General features: G+C 45.5%; 1 protein-coding gene across 1 annotated transcript; it reads left to right on the forward strand.

The window, feature by feature from the left end:
- Positions 1-2,760: 2,760 nt before the first annotated feature.
- LOC146196417 (uncharacterized) lies at positions 2,761-3,228 on the forward strand (the record flags this gene model as incomplete). The annotated part of the gene is made up of 1 exon (XM_084596999.1): positions 2,761-3,228. A coding segment is annotated over one exon (468 nt), but the record flags the coding sequence as incomplete, so codon positions are not given.
- Between the last annotated feature and the right edge of the window lie 21,794 nt (positions 3,229-25,022).

Below are 25,022 nucleotides of genomic sequence, written 5' to 3' on the forward strand. Positions count from 1 at the left end.
ACAGTGAAACGTGAATGCGTTGGTCGTACGCGTGGCTGCACACGAGGCATTTTGTTTTTCATTTCTTTACTTGCAACTCGATGCAGAAGTTTTCAGTGGCATTCTAAATTTGATAGCCTCGTTGGATTGGGATAACGATTCTGAATAAGTTGTTAAACGCATCGAAACTGCCCTCACGCAAAACAAACATCATCTTCAAATGCCTTCCAGTGTTTTACTTCAGCGGAGCTTATTATATCACAGCTCTCTCGTCGTGATTTCCATAGCAATCCAGTTTGAAACAAGAGCGTATTTTAAGAGAATGTGAAACGATGCAGGTCTGCCATAGAATGCGTCACAGGAATATTAATAGCTACGGATAGCTAGCTATGCAAATCGTAGCGGAAGCAGCCAAGGCTCTTAATTGGAATAGTTGGTTTCTGTATCCAGGCATAGTATCTAAGCCACAAAAACACGCAGAGAAAAGAAAATATAACAGAAAGCACATTGGGAAACACTGCTGATTTTGTTGTAACCAGCTTTCTGCAATGTCACAGTGTTTACATTAAAGGGTTTCTTAAACATAATTAAAGGGCCGGAAAATGCCCTGTGTATATGCCCTGCAAAACAGTACTTTTTTGCTTCAAACAAACATACCACAACAACTGTTGTACCTTTATACACTGTAGATTTCATTTCGACGACGCTTTTGCGAATGGCAAGAACCTTCATCAACGTTCGGGGCATTTTTAATATGCTACGACAAATCGGGTGCACGACATCGGCTTCGAAAAGGATAAAACATGTTTGCAAAGGTATAATTTAGTTATCGTTGTTGTAATAATTAATGCAATAAGTTCACAACAATTACAGGTCTTTGCAATGAAAATGGAGCCGCCCTGCCCCCAGCAGGATTCCCCAGATTCCCCCAACCCCTCCCTCCAATCCTGTACATACTGCTTCTTTTTGCGCGCTGATTTTATCGAATGGAAAATAATGTTGATTTTCCCGATTGCCACTTGTGCAACTGTTACTTAATTTTTCTTTTATTCCTTCCTCTGCCTTAGTTGTATGAACAAATGGGCCGTGTGCAGAAATAAAAATCAATTGTTATTTGCGTAATAATATGTGGCAACCAACGGGTACTTTTTGCACTGTTGAAAATGGGCACTTCTTTAACCTCAAGGCGGAACGTTTTCTAGCTACTTATAAATACTCCCATCTCTTTGCATGAACACCTACCTCTTGTGCAAACCGAGCAGATAAACTACTGAAGAGAGCGTGCCCTCAAAAGCGCGAACAGCCGCGGGACGTTCAACAAAGGTGTTATAAAAAATGTCAGCGCGTGTCCGTACAAAACGCGTTTGATAAGGAGGTTGCTGGAAAAGGTACTATTTGCAACCGTGACACATTGTCAGCAAGACGATCGGCCGTACCTAGAGCTCTTTACAGTCCAGGAGACGGATGTGCGATACTGTCTCGAAACAAAGTTCAAGGTAACAGGGATCATGACCCCACATATGGCGCTAAGAGCTACGCACTGTACTTGAGAAAGGAGGCTTGAATGTAGAGAGCCTGCACACACGTATTTTATGCAACAACAAATTACGTGAAAGTGGTTTCGCTACCGCCACCATCCCGGCCCCTGCAGATGTAAACCATGTACCCGTTCGCACGATAGCACGATAGAAAAGAGCAGTAAGAAGGAGAGAATGCGCACCTGTCGTAAATATATCGCCTATCTGACAGCAAATCTTTATAGGAGAATGGACCACAGTGGTCACATCAAGACCTTGAAACTGTAGGCGCAAAACAAACCCGAAAGGGCATCTAGTCCAGCTCATTTGCGTGCACATCGACTGATAGAGGGAGAAAAACAGGGCAGTGAAGTGGGTATAAAAGGAGGCCGAGCAACCCTTTAGAGGCATCGTTCCTTCGGGCATCACAAGCTGCGAAAAATCAACTCAACCATGATTGCCGTAAGTAGCTCCTTTTCACACAATTCTGAAGTCAGACTAATATATCGACACGCATTACGTGACATTCGTTTTTCTGTCATGGCTTGGAATTAGCGTAGTCGAACTTCGGAATTGCAGCATGTACTACCTCTTCACGTCTCCTTATTTTTCATCGTCAGCAGTGAACTAATACTTATAGCGTTCGTCTACAAAGCATTAGCTCTCCGTTTCTATCCCACAACTGCTCGTCTATTTCTATTGAGAAAAGCTGTTTATGCGCATATAGTATTTTCGGTGCACATTAAAAGACCACAGATACAAAAAAAAAAAAAAAACTTTTAATTTGGATCCCTTAACAGAGCCCGTATTCTACATTAAATATGCAGGTGAAGAAACAAAAAAAAAAGAATAGCACTCATGTTTCCTCAAATTGCAATCGTAGCTATCGCAACTGAACATTTATACCCCAGAACAGCTTGTAAATGTTGCATTCCCAGGTTTTATTTTGCAACTACTAAATAAGGTCCCACGGAAGTGAAAGGCTTCTTTTACTTCTGTTCGTACCTGCACTTTACGGAAACTAGCCTATTCGTTTATCATTTTTCTCGCTGATAGTCTTTGAGCAACGCCCTGGTACACTGCACCACTCGGGTTATTATAGATATTTCTTTCTGAAAGTGCCGACTTAGTGCAGTCATACAAAATCATCAGCGTTAATATAACTTAAAGAATTCTATACCTTCGTTCTCAGCGCACAAGCAATTACAACTTATTCACATTAGGCAGACCTCATATGCATGAAAGACCTACATTCTGATATGTTTTACAGGTCCTTTGCCTCTTCGCTCTGCTGGGCAATGCCCTCGCTGTTTACATACCCACGTACGGATTGCCGGTGTCCGGCTATCCAACTGTGCCGGTGGCCGGTTACCCGACAGTGCCAGTGGCTGGTTACCCCACCGTGCCCGGTGTCTCGACGGTGCACGCCACTCCCGTCGCCGCCGCCTACACCGGCGTTCACCGCACGGTGCCGGTGACTCCAACCGTGCACAACGTGCAAACCCCGTACGGCTACCGCACCACCGGCGTCAGCTACAGCCACAGGGTCGAGCCTCAGCCCCTGCGCGTCCGCTACGGGTACGGCCTCAGCCCGTACGGCCTCCGCTACGGATATGGATTGGGTGCTTACGGATACACCCCAATCCTCAAGTGGTACGTAGTGAAGACTTTACATAGCCCTGCACCTCAATCCACTTGTTTCCAAGGTCAGGTGGTTCTGGTGCGGCAGTGAACGTCGTAACATGCGGCAATTGATTAATTCCAATTACTGAATTCTCGACGTTGTATTTCATAAATTTTGCCTGAATAACGCGCGCAGCAGACAGGACGAGCAGAAGTTTACATGAATGCTTTCAGTCGTGATTCTTGAAGGAACAGCAGAAGCGCGTTGACTTCGTTGTAACTGTTAGCCACAGTCGCAGCTGCCTTTGTCCAGCCGAACGCTTGTAGAGCGATGAGAGACAACTCGCTGTTGTACGTCATTAACGCAGACAACAGTTTCTGTGTCGGCCTCAAACGCTTGGCACTATTCACTTGGTCAGCTATGGATGACTATTAGGGTGAATCGGTCTCGGTCAGTCCTAGAGGCGTTCTGGTGAGGCTAGAAGTGACTTTGTGAGCCTTATCTACGTTGTTTTGGGACTATCTCGGACTGGTGTCAGACAATCCTGTGTATTGCAACGACGTAAATATTTTAAAGAATATTTCTTGCGTCTTAGCTGAAGCTCTATCCAACTTTTTGCCGTCCTTCATTCAGCCGCTACAACCCTAAAAGTTCCAAATTGACGCCCTATCATTTCTATTTACTATCTATAGGCAGATCTATTCGTTTTATTTAAAAGTAATTCTAAAGTTTCTTGTACTGAATTTAAAAAAAGACTGCTATATTGGTGCATGGCACAACCCTTGTTACAAAACACGTTTGAATTTTTCGCTTATTTTGTTTTCCTGTTTTCAGAAACGCACCGGGAGCCCCAAGCACGATGACTTGACAGCGTCCTCTCCTGAATCAATGGATACTGACTATTTGTTCTTGACGACATTGTCGTTGTCTTCTATTGTTTTTGGCCAGAAATAAGGCCAATAAGTGGATATAAAGGAGCTCAGATATATTCTGGTCAAGTTCATTTGCATGAAATGCACACTCACGAAAAAACGCTGAATTATCAAGCTCGCATATGTCGCCTATATAAATTATCATCTTGGAAACAAAGATGTAATGTCTCTAAGCTCTGCTTTGAAGGGCTAGGAAAGGTTGGAAACTAAATGCAGGCATCACCGCAACAGGCTGTTTTCAAATGCTAGCGGCGATGATACCAACGCTTTTTTTTTCTCTGTCTCTCTCAGCGCGCTGGACCTATACGGGTGTAGAGCGAAACAGCTGTGGAGGGTCATCCCGATTAAACCTAGTTATCCTAGCGTAGGCTGCGTTGAGCATGGCTTCATGGTCATACTAACGTTTCTCCTCTATGCGAGATTCTCGTTCTTCGTCGGTCTCTGCCTCGAGCCGCACAGGCTTTCTCTTCGCTGCTGCTTCTCAGCGAGCTATATGGGCTGGATGATCAGACTCAGCCTGACGCGTGCACAAAATCGTTGACGTAATAGAACCGCCACGTAACTCATGCATGGCGAGATTGAACGACGAAGCGCTAGCGAAGCAGTTATTAGACCCCCGCTATTGACGTGGTGTCCCAGCGGAAAGCCTCCCTGTCCAACAATCAGGACGATCGCTCGGCGGCCCCGGGTAATGCATCGGACGAGGAAGACGAAAAACGGGCATTGTCGTGGGCAAGAGCGCTCGCGCTAGACCCTCTGAAATCAAATGCGCGAGTGAATAATGGCCTTGAGAGTTGCAGTTCGAAGAGTAGAGCTCGCTCTAAATATCATTGTGTGTATGGCAAGCATTTGAGTGACAACATCGCGAGGCTCTTGCACCCCGCTCGTGTCTGTCTGTGTTAAAGACGTTCCGCTCCGGTAGCCTCTAGGTGATTTTGCTGCTCTGCGATTTAGGTGGAACCAATAAAAGTCGTAATGCGTATCTTGTGAAAAGCTGTCATGTCACTCGGCAGCCGCTTTTCGATGGAGACAAAAAGCAAGGCGCCCGTGTGCTGTGCGATGTCAGTGCACGTTAAAGAACCCCAGGTGGTAGAAATTTCCGGAGTCCTCCACTACAGCGTCTCTCATAGCCTGAGTCGCTTTGGGACGTTAAACCCCACCAACCAAACCAAACCACTCTTTAATGGGGTAACTGAAAGATACGCGAAGATAAGTAAAGCTAGGTTGAGATAAACAAGGAAAAAACGTTCTACCACGCCTTTCGCATTTAGCTTAGCCTTGTTAATCAAGAGCCCATTGTTTGATTGCGAGCCTACGACAAAAAGCTACAACGCCATTAACTTCCAATAGATTATCACAGCATTTCTCCGCCTTGGCATCATTACCAAAAGGGGGACAATGATTAAAGAAAAAATAAACTCATTCTGTCTTGACGGAAAATTTTATAGGGGGTAAAAACGCATTTTTTTTACAAAACGAACCTCGACAGCGGCCTGAAAAGCGAAAACAAAAAAGTACCTTGCTGAACACAAATATTTTGTGGAATTGCGATCCTCTCTGTGCCTTTATCCCACCGTACTTAAATAAATGCGCTCATAGAAGTAAGACCAGTTGAATTTCTTTTATACCAGCAAGGTAATTTTGTATCCTTTTTCAGATCCGTTCCCGTTGGTTGTGAGATATTGTCTAACACCGAAATCTAGCCGACTGCTTAAGATGGTACTGAACTGACGAAGGAAACGAGATATTTCCGCTGACATATATTGATTGCAACATAAAACATCCTGAACAGCGAGGCAAGACAGCGTGAAATTTGTCGATATCATATTTATCAGGCCGAGCATAATACAGCAATTTTTCTCCGCCTCTTTTCCTTGTTCGCTCTCCAGCGCGGAAAGAGGCCTACCTTAGCAACAGTAGGGGCGTGACGCGGTGACCGCTGCAGAAAAACAAAAGGGAGGGGGAGAGGGGGGAGGGGGGGGGGGTCTGAAAGAATCAATATGATATAATGTTAGGGTACAATCGACATATCCACGCGCATCCCACGCTCACACAACTGCCCACAAATTATTAGACGCAACCCTTTCGACGCAAGTAGTGTTGGCAAAGATGCAAGCGATGACGTCAAAGGAAGAAGCATGATAGCTCATGCGTTGAAAGGAAGGGTATTTTGAGCAGAATCAAAGCTGTTTCATGGTGGCAAATCGCTCATTGAGCATTTTGTGCACGCAGTCAGGCTACTTACTCTTAAAAGTTGATATCCCCGTCGCAACCGCGACGAATAGCCCCTTGCGGTAAAACACGCCTGCGGAGATCCGGCGTGATAGTGAGTGACACACCTGCACCGCATAGGAAATAATTATTTCAAGCACATTCACACGCATTTATCTATTTCAGTAACATTGTGATGTAAATAATGCTGTTTCTTAATCGAATCAAATGCGAACGGTGACGCTGTCTATCTATTCAGATAGGAACAATGTAGTCTAAAATCGAATCGAATACGAAACAAATTGCGAATTTTTCCAATTAGCCAATATTTCAAAATTGTTGCAAAGACATTGAACAATGTCTTTGCAACAATTGAACGCTATGAACAAAGCGAATGAAAGTGCGAAATGACGAAGCCAGGTCGGCAGCGCTGTGGTGCGCCTTGATAAGCCACAGGTATATCGGTGATTTGAACAGAGGCAACACTAGGCTTTATTAGGGGCTACGAACAAAATGTCAATGCATCAACCCAGTGATCTTCATTTGGAACAGAGAAAAGGTCGCTATTTTCTACGGATGACAACACCAAGAAACTAATACCATCCCACTCGTGGGAAGGGCAAGTTAAAGTGTGCTTAACGTACCTGAGCACTTCCGCGTCATGCAGAATTTGAGGAAATGTATGAGCATTACAAGCCCTCACAGTTGAAAGGAAACTCGCCATGGAGCTGAACTCACCACACCTCCCCGACCAATTTCAGCTGAAAGCTGTGCGGCATCGAAGCAGACGCAAATTTTTCGAAGTAAACTGCAGCGTGTCTTGTTTGAACACCGTAATATATATTCAAATTTATCAGGAAACGTAATAACGGAATCTATTCGTTTTTAGTATTATTTTATTTTCATATTTTTGTTCGTTAGACGAATCGAATGGAACATTCTAGTCTTTATTGAAACTTTTCAAGAATATTCGCACACTCCTATATGAACCAGCGTATGCAGGAACAGTAAAAGGCATCCAAAACTACATGCCCGTAATATCCCTGGTCATTACCCACCCCCGAGTCGTCGTTCAGCCCCAATTTAGGCAAAGTATTGGTTATACCAAAACCCCCATGTGATCGCCGTCTCTAAAAAACGTAAACCGCGGGCATATCATTTTTCGAAAACTACCGTTCCGACCACAGCGACAGCAAAAAGAACGAGAAGGGCAAAAACAAACTGTTCTTCGTGCATCATACCCACTTTCTGCGACCCCATTTGGTCAAAAGACGGTCGGGCAGAGTCGGACATGGATTGCAGTTTTCAAAGATAATGTACTACATCGGTCTTTTGAGCGGTGGCCTCTCCAGTGCCCTCGATGGCTCGGAAGATGACGTGTTCAACAAGCGACTCGTGTCCGCAAGTGACAGCATCAATGCTGGAGCCGCAGCCCCGAGAGGCTTTGGTGATCGAAACCCTGAGCATTGTTTTTAATTCAGAATAAGGTGCTTCCATTGATGGTTTTGATGAGGACAACGAATGAATACAACCAAATAAGGGGTTTTCTCTGACGTTAAAAAAAAGTTTTCTTCCAATTCTTCTAAAAAAGCAATCGTAGATTTGCTTTTATAAAAATGCATATTTTCAATCTTTTCCCGATTTGTTCCTCTTGGTCCCCGCGACATGACCCACCCTACTTTCTATCTGAATTTCAGTTGGTGGTGGAGTGGGTGATGACACAGGAAAATACGGTAGTGTGGTGAGCGAAGCGGATTCTTTTTAGTGCATTCACAGGAGTATAGCTTATTATAGCATAGTCATATCACATTTTGTAAACATGTTGTAAGCATATCTAATGTTATTGGACATGAAGCAAATAAACTCAGAGCCCTTTCGCAGATAGAATGTGTTGCCACTGCGTTTATTATAATGGTCAAATTAGCCTACAATCGCCTGAAACGCGCACAAACAAGGTTTTGTAGATGTGCATAGTATATTACAAATAAAATAATTATTTTGCAATGCCATAACAGTCCTCAACTTATTAAGACCTCCGGAGCGGTGGGCGCCTACTTAGCTGCTACCACGCAATCTTTACCTTGCGTCGAAGCCTTCACACAGCTTCCATTTTTCATTTCACATTTAAATTAAAACGCCATAACCCCTAACTTAACCTTAAAGACAGGTTAAGTGACTCGTTGTGTTCTTTTGCTCTTCGTGCCTAAGTGTGCTCATTTTACGGGCGTTTTACATTATGCTTGTGGTGGTTAATTTGTGAAGCCCAGTGGTCCCCTTGTGGTGCCCGTTCTGAATCATTATTTTTGTCATGGCCCCTTTTCTAATTCTCGTTTTGGCCTCACCAGCAAATGTTATCCTCCCTTAACCTCCCCACCCCCCTCAATTAATGCATTCGGTCGCTCCTGGTTTCTTTATTGAAACCAGATATAACACTGAATCTCTCACTCTCTAAACTGTCATTTCGGCTGTTTCGCACTGTCTCTCATTTGCATATGTAACAGAAAACCAGCACAAATGGAAGGAAAGGCTGTGCGCTTACACGAAAATCAAATGTCTCTTCTTGGCAGAATACGCGAACATGGCGAAACCAAACTTAACCACGCATGCCGAATACAAGCAATCTTCTAGAAGATTCTTTAATGAGTTTTCTTCAGTGATAACAGAAATTGAGGCAAGCAATATACGCACAACCCCAGCTCCCCTTCCAGAAACGGTTGGCGTTATAGCTGCCTCTCACAGCAAGCATCGACGTAGAATTCAGAAATACTCGAGACAGGCGTGGTCACCGGCGTCCGTATCATGCCAAATAAAAATCAGCATCATCGTACGGAATCTTAGGCATTATATATCCTTCCTATAGGAACTTCCTGTTTGCATGCAAGAGGACTCAAGTGAAGAGGCATTTACCTGACTTAATGTATAGCGCCTGTAAGCACTGCATGTCGGTATTGGAGCAGGTCATCGATACAGTAAGAACTTTATACTTATCGAGCTGTCTTTGAGCTGATACAGCACTCTCAGTCACAGCTCTTTTAGTGTTAGGCAGACACGCAACAACTGTGGTGGAGACTAGATTAGTGGCGGGCGTCCCTGCGTGTTTCACGTCAGGGGCGTCCGGTAGTTTTGTCACCATGGCACCTTCAACGCCATGGAACCCTTCGAAGGCTCTAGTCTTCGACATAGTCGTCCCTGCGGGGACCAGTCCCGAGACCGTCGTCGACGCAGCGGCCTCAATAGTGGGTTTACCCGAAGTTTACTGCGTCCAGCTTATGGGCGCCCAGTCTTTTCAAGTTACAGTGAAGAGCATGGCATCCATGTCTCTAATCGTTGACGCCGGCTGCCTCTTCATCGGCAGTGAGTGTATACCAATCGTCCCTGTTGGTCCTCAAGGTACCACCGTGGCCTGCCTTTTCCTACCGTCTTACGTCTCAACCGAAACGCTCATACAGGTCTTGAGCCAGCATGGCAAAGTCCTGTCCGTCGCTGCGAGCCAGAGGGGCTCGCAGCGGTGTTCTCAGGGTGTTCTCACTGGGACGCGGTATGTTCGGATGGCGATGTCTGGGTCGTCACCAGTATCCAACTACCTACGCGTCACTGGGCATCGCGTACCCTTTCACTACAAAGGTATGCAGCGTGTTTGCCGGCGATGTGGCTCCTCGGAGCACTTTCGGGCACAGTGTTCAGAGCCTTTTTCTGGACGCTGTGGTATCCACGGTTACTAAGACGAAGGCTGCGCCCTGCCCTGCCGACGCTGCAGTGATGACCACCCGACGGTGACGTGCCCGGTGCGCCGTTCCTATTCGGACGCAGCGGCAAGTGCGTTTCCTCCGCTTACACCCATAAAGCCTACAGTGCCGGTCCCATCTGCCAAGCCAACTGAGTCGGCTAAAGGCAAGGAGGAAGTACAAATAGACTCTGTGGAGGGCACGACATCAAAAACGTTGCCGAATTCGACTACTGGTACACTGGTGGAAGGAACGGCCAGCAGTGATGACGTGCCGTTGGACAAGCATACGACTGGTCCATCCCAGCCTGAGATTGCTCGCGCGAACTCGGCTGACACCGCGGTGGTCCCCGAATCATCGTGCGAGCCTTAAGCTATCGAGGCCGCTCCTGCCACATCGTCCCCGGTACCTCAGTGCACGTCTAAAGTTCGCGGCGTCCAGTCCAAGCATAGAGTTCGCGGAAAAAAGGTGCAGACGGCATCTAAGGCTTTGGCTCCACCGAAAACCCGCGGTGCGCTCGGAACGCAGGCTGGTCGTATTATCAAGCTGGCGGCGACGCCGGCCACTGCTGGCGTTTCTAAGATTCGCGGAGCCTTGGAGAAGCAAATGGGGTGCGTGAAAAAACTACCGGCAATACGGAAAGACTTAAAGGAGTCATCTGAGGTTGTGAGCCAAAAAGAGGATGTGGACGATTCCAGCAGCTCGTTCAGCCTTGGTGTCGGACACTCCCCGTCGCTTTCAACGCTCAGTGAGTGTGATATGGACGTGGAGCTCCAGCGAGAAGGGAATAAGCGCTGTGTTTCGTAGCCGACCTCAGGATCGGATGCGGCACAATGTCGACCGGAGGAAAACACTCCCAAGAATTCCCGTCCTTCTTCAGGAGGGCCTGGGAACTCCACCTAATGTGAGTACAAAGCACTTTCGTGGTGCCACCTCAGGGCGCGCATCTGCCTTAATGGCGTTCCGAACTCAATACCCGATATTAGGACTGAAAATTCTTTCTTTAAACGCCCATGGGTTTCTTAATATGCAAAAACAGACAGAAATAGTAGATTTGTCTTTCAGAACAAACTGTGATATCTCGTGTCTTCAGGAAACAAATTTTACTACTCTTTCTGATGTATTGGCCTTTGAGCGCGATTTTCATTTGGAGTGCTTCTTTTCGTTCGCCACTTCGCGCTCAAGTGGCGTAGGAATTGTGGCGCTAAACAGATCCCTATTGCGCGATCATCACTTCACATACGGGCTTGGGCGTGTGCTAGCGTTCGATTGCTTATTCGCGGCTTTGAGGTTGCGCATCTTGTGCTTTTATGCTCCGGTGGACTCCGGCCTTAGTAATAACTTCTTTAAAGGGTTGGATGTTTACTTTTTAGACGGCCGCCATGTAATAACAGTGGGCGATTTTAATTGTGTTATAGACTCATTAGTAGATATTCAAGGCCCTGGTCGAGGGCGACCGACGTGAAACGCATGTGAACTACAGCGACTGGTTCAGCATTTTGCGCTTGTTGATGCCCACGAACTCATGCATGGGGCGCAGTTCTGCTGGACATGGCGTCGTGGTTCATCTGCGAGCAGGCTAGATCACGCAGTGCCACAGTCCTTTTCAACGTATGTGTCGGCTATGGATGTTGTGACCTTGCCTCAAGCGCCCATTCATATTTCTGACCACCGGCCAGTCATGCTCGGCCTTTCCTTTCCTAGCGCTGGCTCATTTCGTCCGTGGCGTTTTGATGTGCACGTACTACACGATTCGCGTCCGCGTGAGAGCTTGTCGCGAGCTTTACGCGTTTCGTTTTCTGACAGTGAAGAAAACGAATGGGACACCTCAAATCAATTTGGCGCATGCACAGTTCGGTAGAGGGTCGTGCACTACGTCGTCGCGTGTCTCAGGAGCTGGTAGACACGGCTGCAAAGATCCGCATCGCACACAAAGCGGTTTGGCATACCCCTCTGATGCGCGCATGGTGCGACGAGTTACATAGCCGGTATCAGTGCCTTATTGGAGCCTCGTCCCTTTCGGCGGCGGCCTGGCGTGGAAGACATAGTCCATCTGCACATCCTGAGGTGCTTCGATTTGCATGGAGAACTGACATCCATAGCTCAGCGTTGAGCGGAGTGCCCCACTCTGCGTCCCATCAAACTAGGTATTGTATGCGTTTCTTGACGCACTTCAAAGGCATGGCGTGTTCAGATGCTACGATTACAGTGAACTAGAATTCACTGTACTACGATTGATGTAGGAGCCGTAGAGACGCATCTAATGTTAGCTGGGTTGCCGCTGGTCAGCCCTGAGATGCATGATGTGCTTTGTGCACTTCCCTCTTTAAAAGAGGTAAAAGACAGCTTTAGAGTCAATGAAACGCGCGTCAGCGCCTGGGCCTGCTGGGCTCCTTGTGGAATTCTATTTGCGCTTCTGGGACGTTTTCGGTCCAGCACTGACCAATGTCCTTCGACAGTGCTTTAGCATTTAGATTTTCCGGCCAGTTTTCGAAGAGAGCGAATAATTTTGATCCCAAAACGTGATCCTGGATCATCTCGACGAGAAGAGTGGAGGCCGGTCACCCTTCTAAACGTAGACTACAAGGCTCTCTCAGCCATCGTGGTTCGGCGCTTGAGGGGTGTGATGGCCTCCCTTATTGGTTGTCATCAGGTGTGCTCTGTTCCTGGCAGGGAAATACACAGTTTGTCGTATGCCACTCGAGACATTATTGATTACACACAGAGACGCTTAGCTAGTGGCCTCCTTGTTTCTTTAGATTAAGAAAAAGCTTTTGACCGGATAGAACATGGCTACATATTCGGCGTTTTGGATGCTTTTCAGTTTCCGCAAAATTTAATATGTTTAATTAAAAGCATGTATGATGGCATTTAAAGCATACTGGTGATGGATAGGTGGGAAGGTGACCCTTTCCCTCTGACCCGAGGTGTCCGGCAAGGTTGTCCCCTCTCGCCTATTTTGTTTGCTCTTAGCTTAGAGCCTTATTTGAGGGCAATAATTACAGACCAAAATATCCGTGGCCTCCCGCTTCCAGGGTGTCAAACGCTGCGTGTGACTGCTTACGCGCATGATATTGCGCTGTATCTGCGTGATGAGGCGAGCCTGCTGCGCTGCTTTCATCTTCTTGAGAGATACAGCAAGGTGTCTGGGGCTGCTCTCAATTTTGAAAAAAGTAAATATATTTTAATTGGCAGGCCAGAAGCGCGCCTTAATCCCTACCAATTATTCACAACACTATCCGCATACTTGGCATTGATTATGAGGGACATACGATAGCAGCTTTGGTGTTGACTTGCGTCTTAAACGAGGTGCGCAGCAAGGTGACTACAGCCAGTTCCTTTGAACTACCCATGTTGGAGAAACACTACCTTGTCCACACTGCTTTGTGCGGGCGAATATGGTACCTCGCGCATCTAATGCATCCACCTCTCAGAATTTTGCCATCCCTTCAGTCTCTTGTAAGTTCATTTTTTTGGGCAGGTCGCACGGACCTAGTATGCAGTGCGGCACTCGGCCAGCCACGTTCGAAGGGTGGGTTTGGCTTCCCATCTTTGTCAGTCTGCTGTCGGCTGCTGGCTCCACGCTTCCTTCTTCGTTTGCTGCAGGGTGATGAGTGCCCAGAACGAGTGCTTGCCTTCTATTTTTTAAGCACAAATGTGAGGGAGCTTGTCCCTGACATACCACTCAATAGGGGACCTCAGGCTTTCCGCATGCCTGTTTTGTATTCGTGTATGATGGCCTTTCGTCACCACGTCCGCCATGTGAGCCCTGACTTAGACGTCTCGGCGAACAGAGTAGTGGAGTCAATGGGAACGTTACTACTTCCGCTGGTGCCTGCAGAACGTAGGCGAAGGGCGGATTCCACTTGTTGGTTACCACTCACAGCGTCGTTTCTGCCAGGGCATTTACGTGACTTTATGTGGCATTTGGAGTGGGGGGTTTTGCCTACACGAAATCGGCTGCATTGTGCGAAAAGCGCAGTGCCCCAACTGCCCACTTCAGGAATCCAATCGTCACATGGCCCAGCCATGCGTCATTGCTCGTGTTTTTTGGAGGGCAGTTCATGCCGGTTTCAGATGTCTAGGTATTAATCGATGTCAGGTAAATGGTAGATGTCCTCGCGATCGCTTTGCACGATTGCTGATTGTAGCTTGAGCTTTCGCGTTATGGCGCAATCGTTGTGAGGCTGTCTGCATCGAGCCGGCGTCGACGTGTGCTTTCTCCTATCCTGGCGCGTTAACCAAAGGAGATCGTGAGCTTTCTAGCTGAGGAACTTTTCTACCTTGGTGAACGAGAGTTCCTTCTCCAATGGTCTTGCCGTTTTGTTTCCGTGTCAGATAGACGTCTACGAGTGGTTTTTAACCCACCTTGGTACCTGTAATATTGCTACGAAGATGACGAAGCGGGCAGCGGCGCGGGGGGGAGCGCTCGCGCTAAGCCCGCTGGCCATTAAAGCATATTTCATCGTCATGTCATCACGTCGTTCTGTTTCTGTTATGTCGCCGTGTTTCATTGCTTGTCATGCCACCACGTAACATTAGGTTGCAGGTGCGGTTAATCCCCATTCTCGCCTTGCACCGTCGAAGCCAACCGTACGCAGGGTCCATCTGCTGAAAGCCCGTGGAGATCGTCGCCCAGCTCTGCCCCAGCCCTTTTTGCTCAGACCCGACAAGCCGCTGTCCCCTGCCTCGTCCCCAGCCCTGACCACAACACACGACGATTAGGAATAGCCCAAAGCGACCCTACCGACCCCACGACGAAGCGACCTCACGACCACTTGAGCGAAGACAGCACCCCCGCCCAAGCCATTCGGCGTGTCCATGAGCCTTGGCCTTCGGTAAACGGTGAACATTGGACTTGATGCTTCGGTGCAAGCATTCTTGCCATCTTCGCATTTATTGCGGTGTCCAGCGTTTCATGTCCCGATCCTGTATCTGTGTTCATCGTCACGTCATGCAATGGATTTCTAGCAATCGTTCGGGACGATCGCTCGTTGGCCCCGGGTAATGCAACAAAGATGACGACGAGGGCAGTGACGCGGGGCGGCGCGCTCGCGCCAGGCCTGCTGGCCATTAAAGCATATTTCATCGTCATGTCATCATGTCGTTCTGTTTCTGTTGTGTCGCCGTGTTTCATTGCTTGTCATGCCACCACGTAACAATATAATGTAAATATTTGTCAACTAACTCCGTTATACATCGCAACACACATATGCATCCACACATGTCGAATGGACGTGTACTTAGTGGTTTTCAACACACCTTGGTGCCTGCAATGTAATGTAAATATATATGTACACTCACATCTGTTCACATTGCAACCCACATGTTCAATACATACTCTGCATGCGATTGCTGTATATGTTCATATTTATTTCATTTGGCATATTTTCTACACTGTCTATACCTTCATGTACATTGCCATTCAAAACTGTATATATCATCATACGAAGTGCCCAAATTTTATTCTGTATATAAATACTGATCTGTGATGTATTTGTTCGTTAGGATGTATTTTATGTACACTTTCCTTTGTTGTAATCATGTGCAATTCCTGTTTTTGTCATTTGTCGCCGCTCATGTAAATGTCTAATGTGAGTGTCTTATGTCTAATAAAACTTTTTCTAAACGCTTTTTCTAAACACATTTTAGTCCAGACGCGGGCTGCATGAGCAACGCGCACAACACAATAGAAAACGGCGCACATCCCTAAAGTTCGGCAGTATTACCTCATATGGAAAGTCCATCCTCAGACTTTTTGTACACGAGTAAGTTATTGTCTGTTAAAATAAGCGGCCTCAGGCGAAACGAAGAGGCGTCCGCGTGCTATGCAATGTCAGCGCACGTTAAAGGTCTCCCGGGTGGTCGAAATTACTCCGTAGCCCTCCACTACGACTCTACTTTCTCTCTTTCCACTTTCACTCCCTCCTTCCTCCCTTCACTTACGGCGCGGTTCAGGTATCCACTGAAACAAGTGTGACAGATACTGCGCCTTCCGGTTTGTTTGGTTTGTTTTGTGGGGTTTAACATCCCAAAGCGACTCGGGCTACGAGAAACGCAGTAGCGGAGGACTCCGGAAATTTCGACCACCTGGGGTTCTTTAACGTGCACTGACATCGCACAGCACACGGGCACCTTGCTTTTCGCCTCCACCGAAAAGCGGCCGCCGAGGCCGGAAATCGATCCCGCGTCCTTGGGAACAGTAGTCGAACGGCGTAACCACAACGCCACCCCGGCGGGGCCCCTGCGCCTTTACTTTCCTGAGAACCAATTATTATTGATATTATTATTATTAGATTGGCACAAAGCAGTGAAATTAATTTTGAAAACTTCAGTTAGTTAGGCGTAGGCCTATTATTGCCTGCATAAATGGCGATTAGGCATTGTTTCATTTGCATTGGCTAATCCAAAATTCGATTTACATTTCTTGATTCGAGGACGATCGATATATATAAAGCCCTTTTCGCGAAAAAGAAAATATATCATTTTCCAAGCACCACGATTTCTTGAGAGACGCAAACAAACGCACGCAAGTAACAAAAACAAAAATAACACCGGCAGCACGCTGAGCAAGAAAAGAAACATATCAAAGGTGAGTGAAGGAGAGCAGCTGAGGGGTAGTAAGACCGAAATCCTTTTTATCTCTTGCGACATTTGGCTTTGAAATCACTGAGGCACTAATATTATTTTCCAGCCGCATACCCATTCCTTAAAACGCACCCATTCCATTAGCTGAGTACCTCTCAAACCAAACTCGAATGACACAGTAGCCAGATGTCAGCCAACATAACAACTTCACTTCTGTCTAAATATCCCAAGCTAGGACCTGCACTGACGCCTGTACACAACCAGCGCCTCTGAAAGCAAAGAGTAGACGCACCCCGATTTTATGAAATCACATTTAGCCTGCCAGGTATACACTGTTGCCTAGTTTACTTATCAAAATTCATGATTGAGAGTACATGCAGTAGATAAAATGTGCGTATCTTATGTCATATACTTACCACCGCCATTGCAGAAACAGCGTCTGCGAGCCTATGACTATCTTCCGACCTTCATGACACCACCAAAGAAAAATAAAATATGTATAGCTGAGCGATTAGGCTTACCTGTTTACCACATTATCCAGCGAAAGCTACTGCCCTGATGGGGCTGGTGCAGGTGGGTCACCGCTGCTTGCGGCGGGGGCTGGCCTGGCACCGAATTTTTATCTGTTGTAGGCCGTCATTGCACACGCCACCGCTGGTGGTGGACGACGGCTGTTGTTGCGGCGCGCGTCTTTCTTTCCTCTTTCTTTTCTTTCTACTCTATATTCTCTTCTATCCGCACGAGGCAGCGGAGGTGGCTCAGCTACAGAGCCAGTAGCAGGCCCGTGCATTTTCTTTTCCTTCTTCCTACAGCCACAACAACTAGTTTCTATTAGCGGATCGACCCTAGCGAATGAGACGCCTGAAGCGGCAGACTTGTTCTGACGTTTCACAGGCGTTTCATCGCAGACTGTTCCTGCTTGATAGGCTTAACTTCTTGCTGAACCAGTGATTAGCTTCCATGAAGTCCTATAAATGCCGGCTATAGAAGCTTATTACACAAATTTAGAGTTTAAGTTTGGTCTTTATGAATCTTCAATGAGCCGTTGAGTCACTCGCACCATCGCCACGTCTATGCTAACATTACGTGCAGAGACTTGCATAAAAACGAAACGTTTCGCGCGCGCATGATTACAACAAACATCTTGCTGTGTGCGAAAAATTTTAGAGTTTGTTTCGACAGTGGCACACCAAATCTATAACTCTGCTAACAAGTAACCGTAACGCAACAAGCACATTTATCAGGCGAAGCAGTTTTGCCCAAGCATAAGCTTGACAGAAACCTTAATATGAGCCCGCTCAGAACCGTGTGATAGAAGGCCGCTGCACCTCGCCCAGCTTCATGTCGTCTTGATTAGACTCCAATTTGGCGGGGAATTCCTGTCAAAGGGACAAAACTACCGTAATAAATGAAATTCTTCTTGAACATCCTGGTAGAGCATACATGGCGTCGAATAATGCACAAAAAACGTTCCAGCAGTGCGGACAGCATAAATGATCGCGCAACGACATGATCGTTCAGACAGGAATCGCTCAAAGCGTGTCGACATCAAAGACCGAGGCTATTGAAAATGACTGGTACGAGAGGACCAGCTCGATTCCCTCGGTCGCTGACCAGAAGATTGGGTGATAGCGAATAGACGGAAAGTTCAAGGTGACACGACGGGTGGCCGTTGCTATAGGCAGAGAGAACAAAACAAGAAGCTTCGCTGAAAACGGATTCGCGTTCGTGAACGCGTCGTTATCGACTACCGTCACTTTGGCGCAGAAGACTCACTAAATGGCTCAGTGAAAGCGCACGTACCTGCAGACATGATACCTCCCAGAACAAGGGAGGGAGTGACAAATTGTACATTACTGCCGAAACAACCATCAAATGATGTAACCCTGCTCTCCTGCGCTCATGGTGCCACCGCTTCAATCGAAAAAAAAAAAGCGCTACCTTGCTAACAGCCGTTCTGTCTACAGGGAATGAGGAAGCTAAATGCGACCATCGCCTCACGTCAGCTACCATTACACACGCCCTATTATAACAACTATAAGGCACTGATCTGAGCGTATATATATCCTCCCTATGAGTATAAAAGACATCTGAGTGCAGCAGGTAAGGTGACATTTCTCGTGGTATCATAGCAACTGCAAAGAACACAGTCCATCATGAAGGTTGTGAGTATGACCGATGTGCTTCCGTTCCACTACCATGAAAGCGCAGGACTAGACATCGTCATGACAAGAAAATTGATCTTAACTCGATTTTTTCTCTATTCGCGACACGTAGTTCACTTTGCACGCTGTACGCCATTATGCGAATAATCTGATAAAGGTAAAACTAAACCGATGAGCATAGCACTCGACTAATCAAAGCAATGCGACTGCCACCAACTGCGATGCAATTTTATGATTGTCAGATTCACTTATTTCGCAACAGTGGGATACTACAAATAGCATTTGATGATGAATGACGATCTACTCTACTCTCGCTATAGCAGCTGGGTTTCATTATCTTTTCTTCGGTAATGCTCATAATGCCAGTTAAAGCTGGCCATCATTATATTCTCACGGGAGGAAAATAAGCCTTACTTTTCCTAATTCTACACTGCCGCTTAAGGTTAACGGTCGTTTTAAAACATTCGAAAATGGTAATACGACATGTTGCGAAGGTGTACTTTATAACCAATTCTCTCTAAAATAGAAAAGCCTATAAATAATTGTCATGCAAGACATTGTTTTATCGTTAAACGCATTAAAACCAAGCACGATTATAACTGAGCGCAACCAAACGTACCAGACAAAGAATTTCTTGAAACTTTCCTTCTAGGAAATTAAGAAAAATGTCAACCTAACTGCTGTTGGTTGCAAATTTCTCACAGCCGAAAAACTTTTTATTCTTTAACACTCGATACTATATGTTGACAGGTGAAATGGTTAGGTTATTTGTGCGAAGGCACTATATGAGACTGATATCTGTTTGATGTACTTCAAAAGGTTGGTCGTTGAAGTTATTTAGTTTAGATCATAATTGAAGGATTATGGGGTACCGCAAGTGCTGATCCCAGCCCTGTTCAAAATGAATGAGATACTCCATAATACTCGGTAACCCACGTGTGGTCTTATATGCAGGTGAAACTACTATAATGTGATTATCACGTATATGTAATAGGTAAGGCGAAAGTATTGTTGAGTACGCTTTTTTCATGGTTGTCTCATGATTCTCACGAGCCAAATTTTTCAAAAAAAAATCTATATTTCATCGCTATATATCATCATCATCAGCCGGACCGTACAGACTGAAGGTGCGAAGGCCTCTCAAAATTCACCCGATCCAGTAAGCTGCAACCTCATGACCCCTGCCAATTTTCTAACCTCGCTAGCTACATACCGACAAATTAAGCCGTATTGTTAAAATAAGATGTAATCATCAGACTTAGAAAATTATTGGGCGTGTTGTTCAAAAACGTTTGAAACTACTTTAAAATTATTGCTATATGGCCACCTCTAGTTACACACATGCGGATTAAGTTCTCAAACAGTATTGTCATATTGACAAATAATAAATTTTATGAACGCGATGCAAACGCTACCTGTAATCTGCGACCGTCACTCGCATTGTCTGAAACCATCCTATATTAGCTTTAAAGGTCAAACTAAGCATGGCTCAGAATCAAATACACCATGCGGGACCCATTTATTGTGAAAAATAAGGCAGTCCAATTCGTTCGTAATAATCCAAGGCGTTAAAAATCGGAATATTATCAGCTGCTAGCTCATTCTTTACGGAGGATTAAATTCACATCTTTCTTGAAACATGTAATATTGAGCTACGCTTTTTTATATATGCAAGCAGCAGGATTTTATGTAGCCCTAACGTAGAGCACCATGTGTATAAATAACAGCGCTTCAGATATTCCAAGGAATATAATTGATCGATCGACAAACGCGGATTATTAACCACGTAAGATTTATAAAAACACTGAAGTATCCTTTTTATCAGAACGCCACGTTCATCGATTTTGTAGGAACTTAGTGACATCGATGGCGAAAATGAAAAGCGCAACTGAAACACCAATTAAACGCTCTGAGTTATTCATTCTCTTAATAGATACCTTTCTTCTCCTCTCACAATCTTTTCGTTGTGGGAAACGCGATGAATTAACAGCCTCGTTTTGGTGGCGCTTGCATCTCAAAAGTGCTCTCACCAACCTCTCAATATCGTCCAATATCCTGTTCAGCATTCTGTGTGGTTCAGAATTTTGTGCCCGGTGATGGAGAATGCACGCCAAACATTTCTCTTGTGAACACAATTCTACTGATCAGTTATTCAACATGATTATATTAACTGTCCCGATATGCCTCAATAAAAGACACAAGAGACCCAGCTCTGCTCTGAGAAACATACTGTGCTAATAGGCTTTCTACGACATTACCGAGATTACTTTTTAGCCAGTTAAAAAACGTACGACAATAATACATGCAGGTGCTGTGCTTAGTTGCTGCTCTGTTGGGTAACGCTATCTCCGTGTACGCGTCCACGCACGGCTGGTCAGGAGCCGGCCACTCCGCCCTGCCAGGGAACATCATTTACCACGACGTGGAAACCCCCTTTGGCTACCAGAGAACTGGTATCAGCTACCGGCATCGTTACGAGGCTCATCCGCTGAGCGTGTACGGCCTCAGCCCGTACGGCCTCAACTACGGCTACGGACTCGGTTCCGTCGGCTATGGTGGACTCTGGAGAAGGCGGTAACCACATACAATACTTCTTCGATGATATGCATATAATAATCACGTTCTTATGTCATATGACGATTTAACGTGAATACAAAATAGTCAGTTCTATGTATATTCATGACACAACTCTTCTTATTGTGTCTGCGGCCCACCTGGAATACCAAGTGCAGGGATAAGCGTTATGGTTGTGTTCATCCAACTCATATTAAAGGGGCGTAGTGCTGATTTCAACTCCCTCCTGATAAAATTGCGCTTGCTACTTCAGAACTCAGTTTGTGGTTTGGTTTGGTATGGTTTGTGGGGTTTAACGTCTCAAAGCTACTCAGGCTATGAGAGAACTCAGTTTATGTCCGGCATATAAAAAGCTCCTTGTAAACGGACCATTTCCTAGGCTGGCGTGCAAAAGACTGTTTTCACAGTGAGCCCAAGCAGCTCAGGAGCATTGAGAGGGCGATTTGTCACGATATACGTCTTTTTCCTTTTTCTCTGCTAGTCACGCTAACTATACAGGTTGCAAGGTAAACTCTATATGACCTTCTTACGCCTTACATTTCAGTATTCCGCAGTTGATTGGCTCGCTGCTTCTCAAGCCTAAACTTTTCAATTGGCAGTACTTTTGTTGCTAAGTTCGCTTCTTTGTGATCTTACTGACCTTGATGTACAAGCAACAGTCGCAGCAGTAAACATTGAGCAGTTTTATAGAAAACGATGAGGTTAAATTTTCGTCTCTTTGTTGTTTCAATAGGATGCGGCCTTTGTGTGGCTCTATGAATACAAATACTATGTTATATTGTGTTTCGTTTAAGTTCCCAGTGTGGTTCATGGGCTCCAACAGAGGCTGTAGGCGAGAGACGAGCAGAAATTATGACGTATTGGTTGTTCAACGCGCACTGACCTCGTGCAGAACATGGATCTCTTTCCACTTCGGCTGAAGCGAAATGGGACCACCACGATCAGGACTTTTTCCAAATCATTGAGTGCAGCCCGAGCATTTGAGGCACTAACCGCTATACGAATAGCCTACCCGCATAAACAAGAAAACACGTTTTGTGCTGAGTAACCAGTTAAATATCTAGAGACACTTAAAAATAAAGCGTGGCTTTCTATTCATACCGACTATAATCTACGCTATGTCAAAACATCAACCCGGCGGTATTTTTCGAACGATTACATAAGAAAGTTGAAGTTGAAGTTGAAAGTTTAGTAGGGAATCCAATCAACGTTATAAGCATATACAGCGAGAAGTCCCACAGTACAAAACCGTTTTGCGTGTAATAGTTCCTCAGATTTCGTATCTGTGAAATCGACCACATGAATCACATATTAGGGGCAGTGTCCTTGCAGCAAAACGTCGAGTAGTAGTGATATGTCATTAGCGAAAGTCCGAAGCTATTTTAACTATTCGAATAAGGCGTTCGATCCTTATCCCCGCTTATATCGGGAATATTCCATCTGGTGCCTGTGTGTCTGGATACTTTACCAATTATCTAACGCTCTTTCTCAGTTCCTTTACTCATATCACTTCTTTTTCTTGCAGGTAACAAATTCAGCTACCGCAGAAAAGGCCGGCTTTGTAATTGTTGAGCAGAAAATCTTTGTGGTAGACTGAAATGCTGCTATTGTGATGCTTTTTCTGGCCTAAGGGTTGAATAGTAATAGACCTTTGTCCTGGAGACAATCCGACTTGGCCTCAGTCCCAAGTCATACACATTTTGCACTGGTTTTTTGAGAGCCTTTTTTTTTAGTCAACGTATTTTTTTTCTTAGTGAACAACACCCAATTAGAAACTACATTTAGAAACTACTGTTCGTTAATCTGATTGGATTGTCCACGCGAATTCATGAAGAACACCACGGAGTGTCAATATCCGCAAGGTGACATCGACATCCACATTAGTTTCGTCGACAATATGTCATCACACATCTCTGATAATCCACCCATCATCGCTCACGTCTGGCTTGCGCCGAAATCGTGATAAGCTCTTAAACCAAGTTAACCGCAAGCACGTGCCAGCTACACGTGCCGGATCAGGAGCAGCATTTCTTGGTAGCTGCAAAGGCGTCGACGTCGAAAAACGGAAGGCGTTGCTTGTTGCACTGTTCTTGACATTTTTTTTTTTTCGATTTTATTTTTTGCTATGTGGGGGGGGGGGGGGGGGGGGGGGCGGGGGGGTGATGCAGAAAACTTTCAGTGGCCGCCAGTGCCATTAAATTCATGTGGCCTAAATTATACAGTTGCATTATTTGGTGAGCAACATCGCCTGCTGATTACAATTGTGATGGCCTGAGGAAGCGATCGGCCGTCGTTTCTGAAGTTCGTGCCAAGAATATCCAAAGCTGTACACAAGGAAACTCACATTCCTGCCTCTGGTGACTCACCCGGCCATGTACGGCAACTGAAGTCTTCCAGAAGCGCGGGACAGCATTACCGTCACTCTCCTCTGGGAAAAGCTAGAAAACATTTTGGCAGAGAATCCGAGCAACGACGACCATCTGCTCCAGCCGGCTTGACAAAAGTGTGTCCACACGCTCGCACTCATCCCTCGAACAATGCGCTTCTGCAGAGTTTTTAATAAAGCACGTGTTTGTATCACTCATAAACTGTCAAGTGTGAACAATAAAGTTTAACTTCCCAAATGATGTATGAGATATGTGGGATGTGTAGTCACAACTCCGCAATAATTTAGAATACGCGGGGTCCTTCCCCATGCGCTGACATCGCAAAACATATGGTCTTCAACTGCATTTCGGCTTCGTCGAAACTCGGATTGTACCATCGTCGTCAGACTGAGCAACCCCTGTGAGTATTGCTATCATTAAACTCATCATTCAATCAGATAATGAAGGCCAGTCAGTTCTTATAGATTTGAAAGCAGTTAGTCTTAGACCTAAGTTCTTATATCCTAACGTGCTTAGTACGTTTAATCAAAATCCCGTTCTCTAACGGAGATAATTTTTAGAGTATAATAACCCTTCCACAAGGAAGTTTTCATCAAGCTTGTTAAAATTACTGAGAAGCTTTATCAAGCTTGTTGGAACTACTGTAATTTTTTCACACGACATGGTGTCGAAAGTTGACCGTGAAGTTATCTGATCTTTATCAAAAGTTCTCTCAAATAGAACGGGGAACATAGTCTTCCAGTCACCTCGTAGGTGCACAAGTTCAAAGCAATTTACTTGTCTAGTAATAAAAACAACGCAAGTTCTGAGCTTGGGTACATAGGATAAAAAATAAAAAAAAAAACTTTACAATCGTCCTTCACGTGAAAAGCGACGTTACAGCCGACTCCGCACTCCTCGCACGGGTTCCGCCTAGGATGCACAACACAGGTCCGGCATCGTGTGCGCGACGTACACCCTACAGGGTGTACGTCGCGTATAATAACCCTTCTACGTACACCCTACAGGGTGTACGTAGATATAAAACATTGTCTGAGGTTCCGTCCTGCTTCTATAAATATCAGAAAAGTTTATTCAGAAATTGAAAAAATGGACTCAATTTTCCATTTTATTTTCCGCGCCTCAGCTGTACAGAAAAACCTCACAGATACTAATAAAGATACTTCACCGTATGCTCCGCTAGAAAGATTCACTTCGAATTTATGTGCATAAATAGAAGTCAATAACCAAATTAGACATCCTACTCATATACTGTCTTACTCTGCTATATGAGTAGTTCTACTTGTACATTCACAATATTCCGTCAGCTTTTCTGGCTAG

Source organism: Amblyomma maculatum, chromosome 3 (assembly GCF_055883805.1).
Source record: "Amblyomma maculatum isolate TAMU_Amacu chromosome 3, ASM5588380v1, whole genome shotgun sequence".
Classification (NCBI taxonomy): Eukaryota; Metazoa; Arthropoda; class Arachnida; order Ixodida; family Ixodidae; genus Amblyomma; species Amblyomma maculatum.